This window comes from Ochlerotatus camptorhynchus, unplaced genomic scaffold (assembly GCF_037179485.1).
Source record: "Ochlerotatus camptorhynchus isolate MF236.1 unplaced genomic scaffold, CSIRO-AGI_Acam_v1.1 ptg000132l, whole genome shotgun sequence".
NCBI lineage: Eukaryota > Metazoa > Arthropoda > Insecta > Diptera > Culicidae > Ochlerotatus > Ochlerotatus camptorhynchus.
Genome location: NW_027040622.1, coordinates 1,650,780 through 1,667,724, shown reverse-complemented (window position 1 = coordinate 1,667,724; position 16,945 = coordinate 1,650,780). Strand labels below are relative to the sequence as shown.

The 16,945-nt window shown below is 36.9% G+C and overlaps 2 protein-coding genes across 2 annotated transcripts in view; one reads left to right on the top strand and one right to left on the bottom strand.

Moving 5' to 3' along the window:
• Positions 1–7,779, bottom strand: part of LOC135700317 (uncharacterized) — a 405,673-nt gene extending 397,894 nt beyond the window's left edge. The window contains exon 1 of the mRNA XM_065220792.1: positions 6,023–7,779. The gene's annotated coding sequence lies outside the window, so the exon portion shown is untranslated. The remainder of the gene's footprint in view (positions 1–6,022) is intronic.
• An 8,433-nt stretch (positions 7,780–16,212) lies between these two features.
• Positions 16,213–16,901, top strand: LOC135700294 (U3 small nucleolar ribonucleoprotein protein IMP3). Its single transcript, XM_065220760.1, has 2 exons — positions 16,213–16,409; positions 16,482–16,901. Exons 1-2 carry the CDS (start codon positions 16,273–16,275, stop codon positions 16,888–16,890), a joined length of 546 nt encoding a protein of 181 aa, XP_065076832.1. The 5' UTR covers positions 16,213–16,272; the 3' UTR covers positions 16,891–16,901.
• The last annotated feature ends 44 nt before the right edge of the window (positions 16,902–16,945 follow it).

Sequence of the window (16,945 nt, the reverse complement as noted above, 5' to 3'; positions counted from 1 at the left end):
ATACTCTGCAGAACAATCCACGAAATAGGAAATTTTAATGTTTCTTCCAGGAATTCCCTGAAGGTTCATTCCAAAATCCATTTTAGATTTACTTGAATTCTCCTTAGAATTCTCATGCAATTAACATCAGAAATGTCTCAAATTACTTCTCTGAATGCTCTTGGACCCTACATTTCTTACTATCTTTAGGAATATGGGAACCTAGTATTTCCTCAGAATTCTCAAAACAAAAATCGATCTCAGAAATTGCAACATCATTCCTTTACAGCTATCCGCTGAGTTTGGAGACCTTTTTGAGTTCACGGGATTTCGTTGGAATTTTCATCAGACCTCTCTTAAAAAAATATCCCAACTTATTTTAAATATTTATTAGAATTTGGACCAAGAATCCTCATCCAATCGTCATTCTTCTAAGAACTCTCTTTAAAATGCACCTGGAATTCATCCAAAAATTGTTTTGGAGCTGAATTTTGTGCTTTAATCATTTAAGCCTTCAACCAGTTTTAGCCGAGGTGAAAAATCGGCCCTTAGAGCACCTACATTTACATGACACATTCGTAGTGTGTAGTTTGATATTCTTCTCTGAAATATTTTGGTGTCATCCTTAGAATTTCTTTGAATTTTTCTTCAAAATTTCTTTAAAAACTTCTGAAAATCTAGCACAAACCGGTATGCTTGAAAAGTTTCCAAGGTTCAGAATTTATTTTCGGAAAGAAGAAGTTTATTTTCCTCGATTTGTCCCGAAATTCAAGGTTTTTCGTAGTTTTTACTGAAGTAGTACTGGTGATTTGAAAGGTATTGGTTGGTTGGTAAAGGTTGAATTTAAATTAATTTAAGGGTTACGGAAAAGTTTTTAATATGGAATTGGGCTAATAGGGTTAATGTCAGCCTAAGTGTCCCTAATATTGGGCCCATAATTTAATTTCGAAGGCAAGCATTTTTTTTTGATAATGATAAACTAAAAATCAAACATATTCATTTGTATTGTCCAGATGATGCATTGCTCTACGAAATTGGAGAACGGGAGGCCAAAGTTAGTGCTTTTTTTTTAAAGCATTCTCTTCTGATTGGGATGCTAAGAATTAAATAAATAATTACAGTCAACTCTCTCTTACTCGATCTCTCCTTAACTCGATTCTCCCTAACTCGATAGAAATCCAGGGGCCTCATTTTGCAAGTCAAATCAAACTACCTATCCAAAAGCGACTAGGCTACTATATATTGATTCCGTACAACCTGTAAATGTTACGTTGGTGATTAAGAATGCACAACTAGCATTATAAAATTGAAATTGTCACTGCAAGACGCTTCTGATCAAAAGGCTTATCTAGCTTTTAACTATCTAGGAACGATTGCGCAATAATAGTGTGAACCAATGATATGTTCGCTCATGAACGGAATCCAAAAACATAAATTATCAGTTCAGTTACGTTCTTTGAATTTTAGCGTGCACCTTTTCAAATAAATATTTTACAATTTGTGAAAATGAATATGTTTTGATGATATACAAATTAAAATGATCAATAGAAAATTGCAACACTAACCGTCGAACATTAGCAATCAAAACTAACTTCGAATATATCTTTAATTTGCAATGGTGTGGGATACAGATCTCAACGCATAACCAAACAAAATGTGCAACTAACACGGTATTAGAATTCAATTAGTGCATATGCAATCAATGAATCGCTTTCATCTTATGTTTGTTTTGTTACATATACTTAAACTAATTACTTTCATATAGCTTATGCTACTTTATAATCAGAAAAAAAATAAAATTTATTATTAGCGAGTGCAATGTAAACAGCAATATTTGAGAATTATAACGAACTTTGTTACAAATATATTTAGCCACCCTGCGTTTACGTCAGTGCAGCAAGAGTGCAGAGAGTGAGAGGTGTTGGGAACTCACGATTTATTTTTAACTCAGTTGCCGGCGCCAGCGAACTAAGAAGGCATACACAAAAGGTTAGCTTGCATCTACTCCTTCTTCAACAGTAAATTTAGACTAGATAGTAAAGGCACCAGATTTCCCACTAGCCAAGATTGTTAATAAACGTCTGGGTTCGAATTCCTGTGGCAGCTATATAGACGCTTTTTGTGTTTGTAAAGCAGGCTAAAAGGAAAGAGAGAGAGGGGTGTTGTGTTGGGGTGGGGGGGGGTGGTGCTCTCCGCAGATGGTTTTTTAAATATTTTAAAACAATCTAAAAATATAAAACACTCAAAAAATATGTTACCCAAAAACCGTGTTAAAAAGTCCAGTTCATAACCTTTTTAGTTTTTACCCTAATGGGCTGATCATATATTCATTGCTAGGCGAGTCGTGGAAGAATATTGGAATGCAGGAAAATATCTAATTGTTTTAGCGTTGGATATTAGTAAGGCATTTGATACAGTAAATGTGCAGAATTTAAGAGAAGTTTTACTTAATTTAAATGTTCCATCTAGATTAGTTGACAGAGTGTTATTACGCGTTAGGGATGAACTCACTAAAGTTTTATGGCAAAACCAATTTTTTAAAGAGTTCAAAAGAGGTAAGGGAATTAAACAAAGATGTCCCCTGTCACCTCAACTTTTCAATTATTTAATACAAGATATACTTAAATACGTGGCAAGTGATATTCCTGAATTAGAATTGATAGATATAGATTGCTTAAAACTGCCGGTAATTTTAGCATTTGCCGATGAGATACTAATAATAGCAAGAAGTATAAATGTGTTAGAAAATATGTTTAAAGTCCTAAAAGAGGAGCTATCCAAAGTAGGTCTTAAAATCAATAGGGAGAAAAGTAAAATTTTAGTTAGATACCCAAATGACACAGCAGTACAACCAAACGAATTAATGCTTAATGGAACTGTTTTTAAAACTAGTGAATTTATTAAGTATTTAGACAGCAACCCTAAACAGGAAATTAACCAATAGGCATAGACCTATAAACGCTTTGAAAGCTTCAAGATTAGTAGTAGATTTTTGTACAAGATTTCAATCGAGTTGGGAATTAGGAAAGCTTATATATACTACAGTTTTGGCGCCAGTGTTATCATACGGAACTAAGGTAGCGGTATTAACAAAGAAAAACAGGGTGGCACTAGCAAACTACGAAAAAAATATTCTAAGGAACATTTTTAATAGCTGTAAAAAACCAAGTATGTAATATGAAATTTAATGCAAGAAAAATTTTCGAACAGAATCATAAGTTTATTGAGGGAAATCCTGAAAGTAAAAGTAATTCTGATGACTTTTTGGAATGATCCTAAGCAAATCCTTGGCAAATTTTTAAAAGATGTCCAGTGATGAAATCCTGGAAATTTTGAAAAAAAATACATGATTGCGTGCACAGATCCAGGTCAATATCCAGGATTAACAAAAGTTCTCAACATTCTTTGAGTGTTGATTGTGATTGAGAACCAATTTAAAGATTCTGGTCTTAGAAAACAATCTTGAACAGTTGGAGTCCAGTCGACTCAATTTTGTCAAAAGTGGATTTACTCAAAAGTGAGTTTAATTTTACGGGCAAAAGCCGTGGAAAACCAGATAAAGCTTCTCGAATATGAGGAAAATTAATAAATATTTTACGCAGTCTAAGAGTATACTAATAGACTGAGTGATCAATTTTCCTCATATTCGAAAAGTTTTAACTTTTTAGTAAATTCACTTTTGACGAACTCGATACTCGACAACCTTCAGAGAAGTCATTGACCTTCGGGGAAGTTCTACAAACATCAGGAAAATTCTACAACGCGCTTCGAATTTCAGAGAAGATCTCCAAACTTTAGGTAAAGTATTACCAAGGGAAATACTGCGATCTTCAAAGAAGTTCTGCGAACTTTAGGGAAAATCTGAAATTTTCAGGGACGTTTTACGAGCTTCAGGAACGGTTTGCGAGCTTCAGAGAAGTTCAATGTCCTTCTGGTAAGTAGAGTTCTGTAAACTCTAGCAAAATTATTTGAACTCAAATGTAGCTCTGTAAACTCCAGAAAAGTTCTACAAAAATCAGAAAGGTTCGTCAAACGTCAACAAAGTTTTGCAAACTTTAAGACATTCTGCGAACTTCCAAGAAGTTCTAAGAACACCAGGAAAGTTTGAAGAACTTCATCGAAGTTCAACGAAATCCAGCCAAATCTATTAACAGGGATTTGAATTTGAATGTGGCTTCTATGAGCCGTCTCGTCGGATAGTGGGGGAACTCTCTCCCACACCATGTCAGGGAAAACAGGTATGACTGTAAGAATTTGTTGCGATATATCTTTCTTTTTTACGCTATCCTTATGAAATGTGATGAGGGCATCGTGAAAATGATTGAGCAGGAGGGGGCACAAAAAATGAGAGTTTGTCACCTAAAAAAAATATCCTGAGTAAGGTTCTGTCCCCGTAACGTAGATTGATCACCTTTTCGTGGTATGTTACGGAATGTAAGATCTACCACCGATTCCTAGTCTTGACTACTTGAAACTAGGGGAACAGGATTTTTCAGTAATCAAAGGAACACATCTTAATCCTTGTTACTTTTTATGCCTTGTTGATAGTGATAAGTCCTCGGGTTGCCTGGACCGAGTATGATCTTGAAACAAGGAAAAAATGAGTTAGTTAGTCTTCACCTAGGTGATTCCTAATCTTCTATTCGTTGTTCCCTAGTTTGAAGTGGTTAAGACTAGGGTTCTGATGCATGGTCATTATCGGTGTCATTGCTTATTTTTATTGCAAAGGAATCCAATTTTGACTGACAATAGGGTGCGCCTTTGGAGGGTGTTCCAACACTCCGAAGGGTATAAATTGTGATGAAAGCAAGACAGACAACTGTATCAAAACCGAATACTTCATCATTTCTCAATAGTGATGGAGTAATACGACATGCATTAAACTAAGGACACGGGATATACTACAATAGATCAAATTACTGGTCGCAGTTGTTTTATGTCCCGAACAGTGGAAAAAAGGCTCAATCTTTCATACAACCAAAAATTTACCTCCTCAGACATTCAAAATAAGATGATAGTTCGATATTTACCTCATCCTTGACGATCTTTTCTGAGCTATCTTTAATTCAATACAATTTTGATCACCGCAAGTTCACAGATAATTATTATAAGATGAAATAACGATGACTGATTTTCTAGCAGCAGGGCAGGATTTGAGGGGGGAGCAAATGCAGCAATGGAGGTCGGTCAAATATTTGTTGTATTTTTTTTCATTTATCATATTTTTTCTTCTAAGGCAAATAATTTTCATTTTACGTTCAATCATAAGGTTTAGTTCTGAACTTCTGATTTGATTTTGTACGTTTGTCATCCAATATATCTGAGCTTGTTGGTCACTAATTATTGAGTTGAGGTAAGAGATCTTGCTATTGAACGTAAGTTTAATTAAATTGAAAAATCTGCTTTTTGTGTAAAGAGAAACTCGTCTCTTAATATCTATCACCAACCAACATATTTTACCCCGGTGATCAATTTGCCCCAGGATGACAGTACATAGTTATATATTTTTTTTATGTTATGTTGTGAAATATAGATGTGATTATTCTGAGACAAATATATGTTTATTTTCATATCAAGATGGTAGGAGGAACAATACGATCCCGCATTTCAAAATTCGAAAGCAGCCCCTTAATGATAGACCGCCCCCCCCCCCCTCCCCCAGATCCTAAATTCGGCACAGCCTATCAGCAGATCTTACCGGAAAATTTAGATCTACTGTATTCTGCTGATCTACACAATGAAAAATTTATTTTTATATCACATAAAAGTGGATGATCTTTAATCGTGTTAAAAATATGGAGTAATATTACTTACCAAAAAGGACAAAATTATCATTACTACAGTGCAGAAACTGACATTACGCAGTAAAATTTGTTTATTTTTGTGGCCATAAAAATGACAACAGATTTTCGACATGATTGAAGTGCATCCTCTTGGATGTAATATTTAAACTATTTTTTTGCTGTGTACGTAACGTAATCTTCCACCTGTATAGTTTATTTTCAAAGGACAAAAGCACTTGTATCATCATAATGCACCTCACCTGAACAAATACTGCTGCTATGCTGCCACAACACACAAAGATCGAATTATACCGTCATAAATATCCGTCTCACTCAGAAGAAAAATCACGACAATAAACAATCTCACGGATGTATCATCAGATTAGTAGCAGAAGACACAGACACAAAACGGTAAAGGCCACCGACGAACGCAGGAAGACAAGTTTGGCAATATCCAAATAACCTTGACTCGCAGGTTCACTCTCTTTTCTTCTTCAAACAATATAATTCGCAACAATCAAGCTATGCCACTCCTGCACACTCCTAAATAAAACCAGCACGTTTGGATCTCTTCTCTGACTGTGTTTTAGACAATAGCAAATGTACCGCACAACTCTCAACTCGACACAGAATCGGCACACGGTCACTTTCTATTGTCACTTGCTCAAACTACCGGTCGTTTCTATCTCTCGCTATCTCTCTGCTCGAAACAGCTGATTCAGCACATCCACTCGCTGCTGCTGCTGCTGCTGCTGCTGCTGCTGCTGCTGTCTCGTTCGTTATTATTGGGACAGAAGGCGGAGGTGGCGAAGCCGGTACTAGTGGAACTACTAGTGTTTTCAACATAACTGAACTTGCGTCGCGGTGCTACTGGTTCAGATGACGGACGGAAAGCGGCGGCCATGTTTCGCGAGACCCCCGACAACAACACAGTATGATTTTTGCACAATTCTTTCTGTTATTTCTAGTCGAAAAATATAATCGAAACTCTTCTTTTTTTATCGAACTCACTCAAGCCTGACGACGGGCGGAGGCTCACTGCCGTTGGTTGATTTTTTTGATGCAATAGCACACTTTGGGGAACCAGGTGAACGGCAGCGCGAATATGCGCGCTTTCCGCGAGGGTCTTCTTCTGCAGGCAGAGATTTCCCGATCGAGATAGATTGTACTGCATACACTTCGTATTGGTGTTTATTTCCGGTTTTTTAAAAATCTTCCTGCAGCAGTGCTCTTCTTGGATCTGCCAACACCGTCGTTGATGGGAAGATCACATTTAAGCCGGAGCTGATCTCAACTTCATGCAATAATTGCATCACTTGATGGAGATTGTTACTTGAGAAACACTCTTGTTCAACCTCTTTCGCGTGTCTCATAAAACTCTCGTCCAGCTTATCAAAACACATAAAAAAGCTTAATGAAAGTCACTAACACCGAATTTACACTCGTTTATTTCTGCGACTCTACCCTGTAGTCTACGAAGCGTCTACAGGTCACAGAGTTCCAGCACTACACATGGTCAGCGAAAAACAAAACTGCACACCGAAAATCCAGCCAACCATATCAATGCAGAGCCCGCTCCTAATCAGCCTCGAAAACCGACAAAACTTGGTTACTCGACTCGCGGTGCCACTTCAGTTAAAACTACACAACGCTGGAGAAGACCCCCGGAAAAGAATCTTCCCTTCACTGGCATCGAATCGCACCACAAATCAGCACATTCTCCTTCTTCTGAGTTTGATTACATTCGACACTTTCGGCTCTATGGTTAGTAGTAGTGGACGCATGTTCTACGAACCGGAACGAATAAAAACATAAATAATTCAAACCCCGTCACTCAACCACGGCTGCGTGGTGCTTATTGCCAAACAAGGTGAAAATTTTCGTTCTCCACCGGCTATTCTTCTCTCATTCACCGCGCACAACACAACACAACACAACACAACACAACACAGTTCTAGCTAGACGGATGTATGAAAAACCACGCACGTAATCAACAAAAAAGCAACCACTCCGAGCGCGTTCCAAACGGCGAATGAAGAGACGGCTCTTCTCGTCGACGCTCGCTCGCTCGCTCGCTCGGTCCCGGTCGTCGGTCGGCAGATCGGCGTCGGTCGAAGGGAAAGAGTTTCCTGCTCTGCTGCTGCTGCTGCTGATGTGGTTGTTGTTGGTGCTGTTGCTAGAACTCGCGCGAACGAAATGAGACGAACGCGTGCTCGCTCACTTTGTACCTACCAACATTCGCTCTGTAAGCTGCTGCACAACTGCACTGCGAGTGCAGCAAGCGGTGCGAGCATTGCAAGTATCGACCGAAAGCATGTTTTGATTGTGGAGCATATAGTAGCATGCATCGCTCGCACCGTGACTGATCGATTGGTTGTAGGGATGCTATTAGGTCTTAGTATTAAGGCACTTTAAAAGTTAAACATCCAGATTATCGTTCGAATAGAATAATTACTACATATAGGTTTTACAAATCCATAATTTTACTTCTTTTAGATCCCTCTGAGGTTTGCCAAATCAATTGAAGTTCTATCTTGAAGTTGATTCAGTAGTTCAGTATCACCCTCTGTATACACGTATTTTTGCAGCCATTTTAAACTGTTTGAACATTTAATAACTACCTCTTAGGTAGAATAAAACAACATCTCACTGACAGGAGCTGTAATGGTTACATATATTCGTTTGTCAAAAGAACGTTAGTTAAGTTAGGGTGCACTAGTAGAGGTAGGTCCTATGAACACTGGACATAGACATGGCCAATGCTTGTCTTATGCAGCCATACGTACTGTCAAAAAGTGCAGTCTAACGAACAGTACTGTTCCAAAACAGCAACAGTTTGAGCTAAGTAGTCGTACATTTATCATTTGGTTCCACATAAAGGGTGTATTCGTGGAAAATGGCGCACATATAAACCAGGGTGCCTTTCATTCATTTTGGCTAAACAATGTTTTATGAAATCATGGAATAATAAGATAGTATGATAATATTTTGTTTGTTTTTTTTTCTCTTGATTTGCTTTTCTGTCGATCTTGTTTGCCGTGCTGAGCACCTATGCTACCGACGCCATGTTATGACGTTTTATCTTTTTTTTTTTGTTCTTTCTACGCTTTCGACTATACATAAACAGAAAAAAAAAGTTGTTGAATATTACATCCAAACCATCGGTTGTGTAATATAACGTTGTACGATGTACATCGATTTTGCGAACAAAATTACATCCATTGATGTTATTACATGTATCTGCTTTTTGCTATTACATCATTATTTCATACATCAGCTTGAATTACATTGATCGATATTACTTCTTTTTTTTTGCTGTGTCCTAGTAAGCCCTTTAACATTTTAGAACGACGCACAGACTTGCCTCAATTTTTTTTCCAATACCCGTTTAGCAGAAAAATCATATGAAGTCGAGTATTCGGTAAGGAGTAGCTTTAACTTTTTAACTATTATACCCAAGGGGTGAGACAGCTTTACCCTGAGTCGCTTTTTTGCAGCGAGTAACTCGCTAGTAACTCACTGTACCTCAAAATTTAGGATGCTAATACCATAGAGGGAACTCTAAGACTAGAAGGTCCCGAAGAAACGTGCTCAACTTTTTGGCTCAGCTCTGGTAATATTGTCGGTCCAAAGCTAATCGATTCACCCCTCGAAACATAGGAAAATCCACTAACCCCTCCTTTCATCTGTCAAACTTTCATAGCGAATCAAAACAAACATTGTATAGTACTAGAATTTCTACTAGAATGGGGTACGTGAATCGATTTACTAGGGACCAATAGGCTAGTCAAGTAGTGAGCCAATTTAAAAACGTTAGTTTCGAATTGATTGTTGATGGTACTATCTTCGGTCCCAAGCTAATCGATGCACCCCCCAAACCATAGGAATATCCACGAACCCCTCATTTCATCTGTCAATCTTTCATTCACACAAAAAATAATCGTTACTACAGTTAAAAAATCATTGGTAGAATTAAAAGTTGGTCCTTTTTGGTAGAAAGTCTGAAGCATTCAAAATATAAATGTGTAACTTGTCAAATCAAAAGTTTACCTCTTCGTTAATTTTAAAAGTTGATGCTTTTGAATCAAATTGTAGAACTGTCAAAAGGAAAACCAATGCTTATGAAATGAAGTGCAAACTGTTTCAGTTCGAAAAGAGTTGTTTTTATTATGACAATATATCTTTTATCTCAAATTTTAAATATTATCATATTAATGATTTTCAAGATTTAGAAAAGTAGCCAAACTCATGTATCATATTTAAAACATAAATTTATTCATTTATCTTATAAAAAAAACAAAGAAAATAGGACATAGTTTATGTTAGTTTGTGTCCCAGCCCTATTAGGAATCAAAGAAAGGATAATCCTACACAGCAAAAAAAATGTAATATCGATCAACGTAATTCAAGCTGATGTATGAAATAATGATGTAATAGCAAAAAGCAGATACAATATTACATCAATGGATGTAATTTTGTTCGCAAAATCGATGTACATCGTACAATGTGATATTACACAACCGATGGATTGACCTGGTTGCATCAGTTTCGATGTAATATTCAACAACTTTTTTTGCTGTGTACTGTTCATCGTTCTGAGTCTTCTAAGTGACATGGGTTGAGTCAGATTCTTGTCCGTCTTGTAATGGTCGAAGTATTGAGTCGAACCTAAGCTCCACGGTCATTTCGGAGCATTCTCGTGTTTCCATCCTTTAGGGCAACGACATACAATACAATACAGTGATCACTTGACGCCGCAATTTCAGTACTACCAACCGGTGGAAACTAACGATTTTAAATTGGGTCACTACTTGACTAGCCTATTGGTCCCAAGCAAATCGATTAGCGTACCCTATTATAGTCAAAATTCTAGTACTACACTATGTTTGTTTTGATTCGCTTTGAAAGTTTGACAGATAAAATTAGGGGTTAGTGGATTTTCCTATGTTTCGAGGGGTGAATCGAATAGCTTGGGACCGAAGAGAGTACCAGAGCTGAGCCAAAAAGTTGAGCACGTTTCTTCGGGACCTACTAGTCTTAGAGTTACCTCTATGGTACTTCTCAATGGAAACGGCATTGTTGAAGACATCTTTCAGCTGGAGGTTCACCAACACCAAAACCAGCTCACTAATGGGTAATTCCCTGTACATCATTGTCTTGTACGTTCATATGTTCTACGCCCACGTACGTTTTGTGGTCAGATTCCGGAATGATGGGTTGGGTGCCATGTAACTTGGTTTGTTGTAAGGATAGTCTTTTTCCGAAGGAAAGTCCGATGTAAGCGCTTGTTTGTCAAGTATAAGCGTACCTACAATGTAAACATAAATTTAATCGATCCTAAGAAAAAGAATTTTCCAACTCACTTGCATGCCCTGTTGCAGCGGCTGAATCACAATCGATCACCGGAGGCAGCTTCCGAACACCGATTTAACCCATTAAAAAATTGGGTTCTTTAATTTTGAAAAATGTATTGGTTTTTATACATCATCTTAACGAGCTTCATTTTCTGAGCACAGCGATATTTTTTTCGAAAACACACACTTTCATCTCGATTTTTAAATCAAGATTTAAAGCCAAATAATAACTTCACTCTTTGACACTAAACTGACAAGCAGACAGTTCGCTCCCATACAAAGTGACACCGAGGGGCGCTAAGAGGGTGATTTTTGCAAATGTAATCGTTCTTATTTGAAATAGTTCCAGTGTACCAAAATTGATGAAATTTTGGGTTTGGGTTCCATTTCTTATGCAGATTACGAATTTGAATTTACCTCAATACCCTTAAAGAACATAATTGAAATTCCATAGAACGATTTTTTTTTCTCGTCTCGTCAACTCTACTTTGGCGGCAATACGGTTCAGTGCTGCCAAAAACGATACTATGAAGAAGTATTTTTGACAGTTGAAAAACTTTTATTTAAAAAAATGCACTTTAAAAATGACAAGTCAGAAGTGAAAGAAAAACTTTCAAACCAAAGATATAGCTTTCATTTTGAAAATTGGCACTGTTAAAACTACTAAATTTGGGAAATTTTTATTTAAATTTGCATTTTATTTATAGCAACAATTTTTTTTTTTGTGTGTAGCGAATCAAAACAAACATAGTGTAGTACTAGAATTTCGACTAGAATGGGGTACGTTGATCGATTTGCTTGGGACCAATAGGCTACCCAATAAACATTAGAAGTGGAATAAGAGCTTATTCAGTCAAAAATACACAGCAAAAAATAAATTTTAATATTACATCCAAGAGGATGCACTTCAATCATGTCAAAAATCTCAGGTAATTTTTATAGCCACACAAATAAACAAATGCAGTATAAGCAACGTAATGTCAGTTCATGCACTGTATTAATGATAATTTTGCCATTTTTCGCATATAATATTACACCACATTTTCGACACAATTGAAGTGCAGCCACTTTGATGTGATATTAAAATTAATGTTTTGCTGTGTATGCTTCGTCAGCTAAAAGATTGCTTATTCAGCTTTTAATCAGCACTAATTGTTTGTTGAGTAGTCAAGTAGTGAGCCAATTCAAAATCGTTAGTTTCCACCGGTTGCTAATACACTCCACATTTTTCTATCTCCATTTTCTTGCATTGGATCTCAGCTCGGTTTATCGCATCCTCTATTCATGTGGTCTCCACTCAAGGGCTGAACACAATGACAGCGGCAAAGCGACTATCCAGTATTTTACGATCGCTTATGGCTGATTTCTGGTAGGGAACATAAGATTTGAAGTTTGGGTTGTGTCGCTTGACGTGTAAACGATCAAATTTGAACGTTTACACGTCAAACGCCACAACCCAAACGTCAAATCATATATTCCCTACCAAAAATTCGGCCAGATTGTGGCGGCCATAAGCGATCGTAAAATACTGGATAGCGTCACAGCGGCAAACGCGCAATGTACTAAAATCACGCTAGCCGCTGTACCACTGCCACGTTGCCGCATTCCTACCCATAATGCATGCGCGCACAATTTATTTATTGTTCCTCTTCCGCTGCATGCTGTACGTAAACAAACCACGTAAACGGGATTATTTTGATTGCAGTTTTGAGTTATTTGTTATTTGAATAAGGTCTAAAAGATCACTAGAAGGTCTTCTGAATAATTAATCAGTCTGAAATCTTGTAAAAATATCCAAGGGGCTTGGAAATTCTCCGAAGTTCAGTGATCGTCTCTGAATTTGCATTAACTTAAAAAAATGTGCGAGCACTTTAAAGAATTACCGAAAGAACTCTTGGGAAATATCGAGAGCTTTGGAGAAGAGTTATGAATATCAGGTGAATCTTAGGGAAGTCCAAGCAACTCTAATTTATTGAGAAGCTAAAAGAACTTCTGGGGAGTAAAGATATCTTTAGGGAAGTCCCACCAAACGAGAAAGTTTAAAGATCTTCAAGAGAATGTATCGGACAACTTCGTACATTTAAGGAAAATGTTGAAAACTTCATCGAAGATCTAGGGTAGTTTTTAGGAGAACTTCAGAGTAGTTCTGAGTAGAAGTTCAAAGTAGTTCTGACGATAACTTCAAAGTATTTATGTGGATAGTTTCAGTGTAGTTTTGAGGAGAACTTCAGAGTAGTTCTGAAGAGAATTTCAGGGAAGTTCCGAGAACTCCAGAGAAATTTCATTGGCCTCAGGAAAATTTCGGGAAATTTATGAAACTCCCCGGGAGCACTCGGAACATTTTTTTTTTTTTAATTATCATGTAATTTGATGTGTAGCATGTAGGTGTTTAATAAGAATCTGACCACGCAACAAACATTGAATGTTTAATAGGAGCTTATTCAAGCAAAAATAAGTTTCTTGAGCTAAAAAATAGCTTATTCGGCTGTTGATCATCTCAAATTGTTTGTTGAGGAGTTCCCCGGGGGTGCCCGAAATATGTCCGGATGCATGATTCATACTACGACCTTGGATGATTATTTGGTTCACGTCTTGAAGGTTCTGGTTAACTTAAAATTACAAAAAATACAGCACTTCTCAGGCTGCCGCTGAACCGCACTGCGTTTTTCCAAAATGTTTAAAAAAGCGTTTTAGTACAATGCAGCTTTTACCACAACGTGCTCATTGTGGGTTGTCAAACGGATTTCAGTGTATTGGAAAATTTGCTATGCTATGCCGCTATCATTGTGTTCAGCCCTTAACATCCTGTGATGATTAATTCCTCGTTGAAATCGCTGCTTTAAATGTTTTTTTTTCTGATTCTGGAATATGCATATTTTCCACAAACTTTAACCTTTAAGAAGTTTTTGAACATCTGGGCTAAAAGAAATTTTCAAGAACCAAGAGTTAAATCAACAATCAATACGAAACTAACGATTTTAAATTGGCTCACTACACGAAACGAAAATCAATTATTTTATTCATGTGTTTCACTTATACATTTTTGCCAAAACATCAGCCTTATACATTCCATAAGACAAACCACATAGGTCCTATAAGAATGCATAAAAGGTATGTGTGACCGCTTACACATTTCATTTGACACATGATCTTCATTAACTTTTTGCAAGGCGTCTGCTTATTAGTAGACTTATACATTTTATGAATAAGCAGCAATACAAATTTGCCAAAAGGTATAAGGAAATTTCTATCCGTGTACTTGACTAGCCTATTGGTCCCAAGCAAACGATTAACGTACCCCATTCTAGTCGAAATTCTAGTACTACGCAGTGTTTGTTTTGATTCGCTATGAAAGTTTGACAGATAAAACGAGGGGTTATTGGTTTTTCCTATGTTTCGAGGGGTGAATCGATTAGCTTGGGACCAAAGATAGTACCAGAGCTGAGCCAAAAAGTTGAGCACGTTATTTCGGGACCTTCTAGTCTTAGAGTTACCTCTATGGTTAAATCCCCTACACAGTTATTAAAACTCTAGGAATTTGAATATAATTTATATAAAGATTATTCCGATTCCGGGAGTTGCGAAAAAAAAAAATTGAGAAAAAAAAACAAAGTGCAATCTGCTTTTAAGATAATTCTGCTGAATTTCAGATTTCATGTAGAATAAGAGCACAAAAATCATGGTTTCTAAGTATTTGACTCAGAGGGAGAGATGGGCGGAGAAAACAAAATACAATTCTAGAAGCTAGCATTTCACATGAATTATATTTTTGATTCGATTTACCTGCAAAATAATAATGGATTGCATCGCAAGATTTTGCACAATTCTTGGTGCCATTAATTAACCAACTAAGATCAATCAATCAATAGGGTCAGAATATTGCTTTTGATTCCAAAAACTAGTTGAATTTGAGAAGCACACGAAACATAAATGTGATTGAATTTCTGTTCGATTGCAATACTCTCAAATTTAATCTAGTAAGAATAAGAAATCCACGGACAAAATGAGAATGTCCGATTGGCTCAGATTTTTACAGTTCATTTGGCACAAAACATACTCTCCGCCCATCTCTCCCTCTGAGTATTTCTACTTCTAAGTAGCGTTGCCAGTATTCCAGATTTATCTGGATTTTACAGATTTTCAGCAGTCTTGCCAGATACACAGACAGATCACGTTTATTTCCAGATTTTTAAAATATGTTCCAGATTTTTAAAATATGTTCCAGATTTTCCCAGATTTCTAAAATGTGTTGCTTTATAAATATCACTGCAATTCATGGACCCTCTAATCAAAAAATAAAAAAGCCAAACATACTAATTTAATTACTAAAGACCATCAACGTTGTACATTATTGCAACATCATACATGGAATTATTACAACATGTTGCAGAATCATGAAAATTGAGAAATTTTCTAAACATTTTTGGCTGTCAAAAATCTTTAATTTTTTATAAATATCGAGCCAAGATTTTTTTTATTTTGAGTTTTTGTTTAAATTTTGGCTACCCAACAAGCAATTTGAGCTGAATAAGCTATTTTTTAGCTTAAGAAGCACATTTTTGCCTGAATAGGCTGTTACTCACCTTGAAATGTTTGTTGGGTATGATAATTTTTTTTTTTTTTTGAATCATGGATTTACAAAAATTAATGTTTCAATCTGGAGGGATTTTCCTAATTTTGGAATTTAGAGAAATTGAAAACTCAACCACATATCGTAGCTCACACGATATTGATAGTTTTGGGTAATATGAAATTTTACGGTAGCTCACATGATATTCATAGTTTTGGGTAATCTGAAATTTTTGCGAAAATTGCCGGAGGATGTCAGAACATCACATCTTACTCTTTCAAGGGTTAATAAACAAATAAACACCACCTCGGCCCAACTAACGAATTTGAGAACCACTGTTGAATAATATTCAACTGTATTTTAATTTGCCATAATGTATGCTATCCGTGTATCCGCGATCAATTTGACATTTCCAGTGTAATATCCTACCCCTGCTCACTAACGCACACACACAAAACAATGCGAAAAATAATGTTGGAATCATGTTCCACAAATCAAGCATGGCTGCAGATATTGTTTTGTTCCATTCGGCACAACTTTCGGCTAATCGGTGCGTGAACATATTTCAGTAAATTTAGGAGCCAAAATGGTCAGAAAACTCAAGTTCCATGAGCAAAAACTGCTTAAAAAGGTCGATTTCTTCAACTGGAAAGAAACTAACAATCTTAACGAAGTAAAAGTGATGCGCAAATACAACATCCAAAAGCGCGAAGATTACACTACGTAAGTTTTATCGAGCAAAACAACAGAACATCCTATTTTTTTTATTGAAACCCCCCATGATTTTACTTTTAGTTATAACAAACTGTCGCGAAACATTCGGGAGCTGGCAGGAAAAATCGCCGAGATTGACGCAAAACACCCCTTCCGGACGGAGATGAGCGGTTTGCTCTTGGAGAAGCTGTACGTCGTGGGTGTCATTCCGACCAAGTGGGATCTGGAGAACGCCAGCAAAATCAGTGCATCATCCTTCTGCCGGAGGCGACTCCCGGTGGTACTGCTGCGCAACAAGATGTCCGAACATATCAAACATGCCACCCAGATGATCGAGCACGGCCACGTACGGGTGGGAGCCGAGGTGGTAAAAGACCCCGCCTTCCTGGTACCACGAACACTGGAGGACTTTGTAACGTGGGTGGACGGATCGGCGATCAGGAAACATGTGATGGAATACAACGATATGAGGGATGATTTTGAGATGTAATAAAATTTGATATTTTTTGATGTATAGTTTAAAAGTGTTTCCGTCTTTCTTTCTA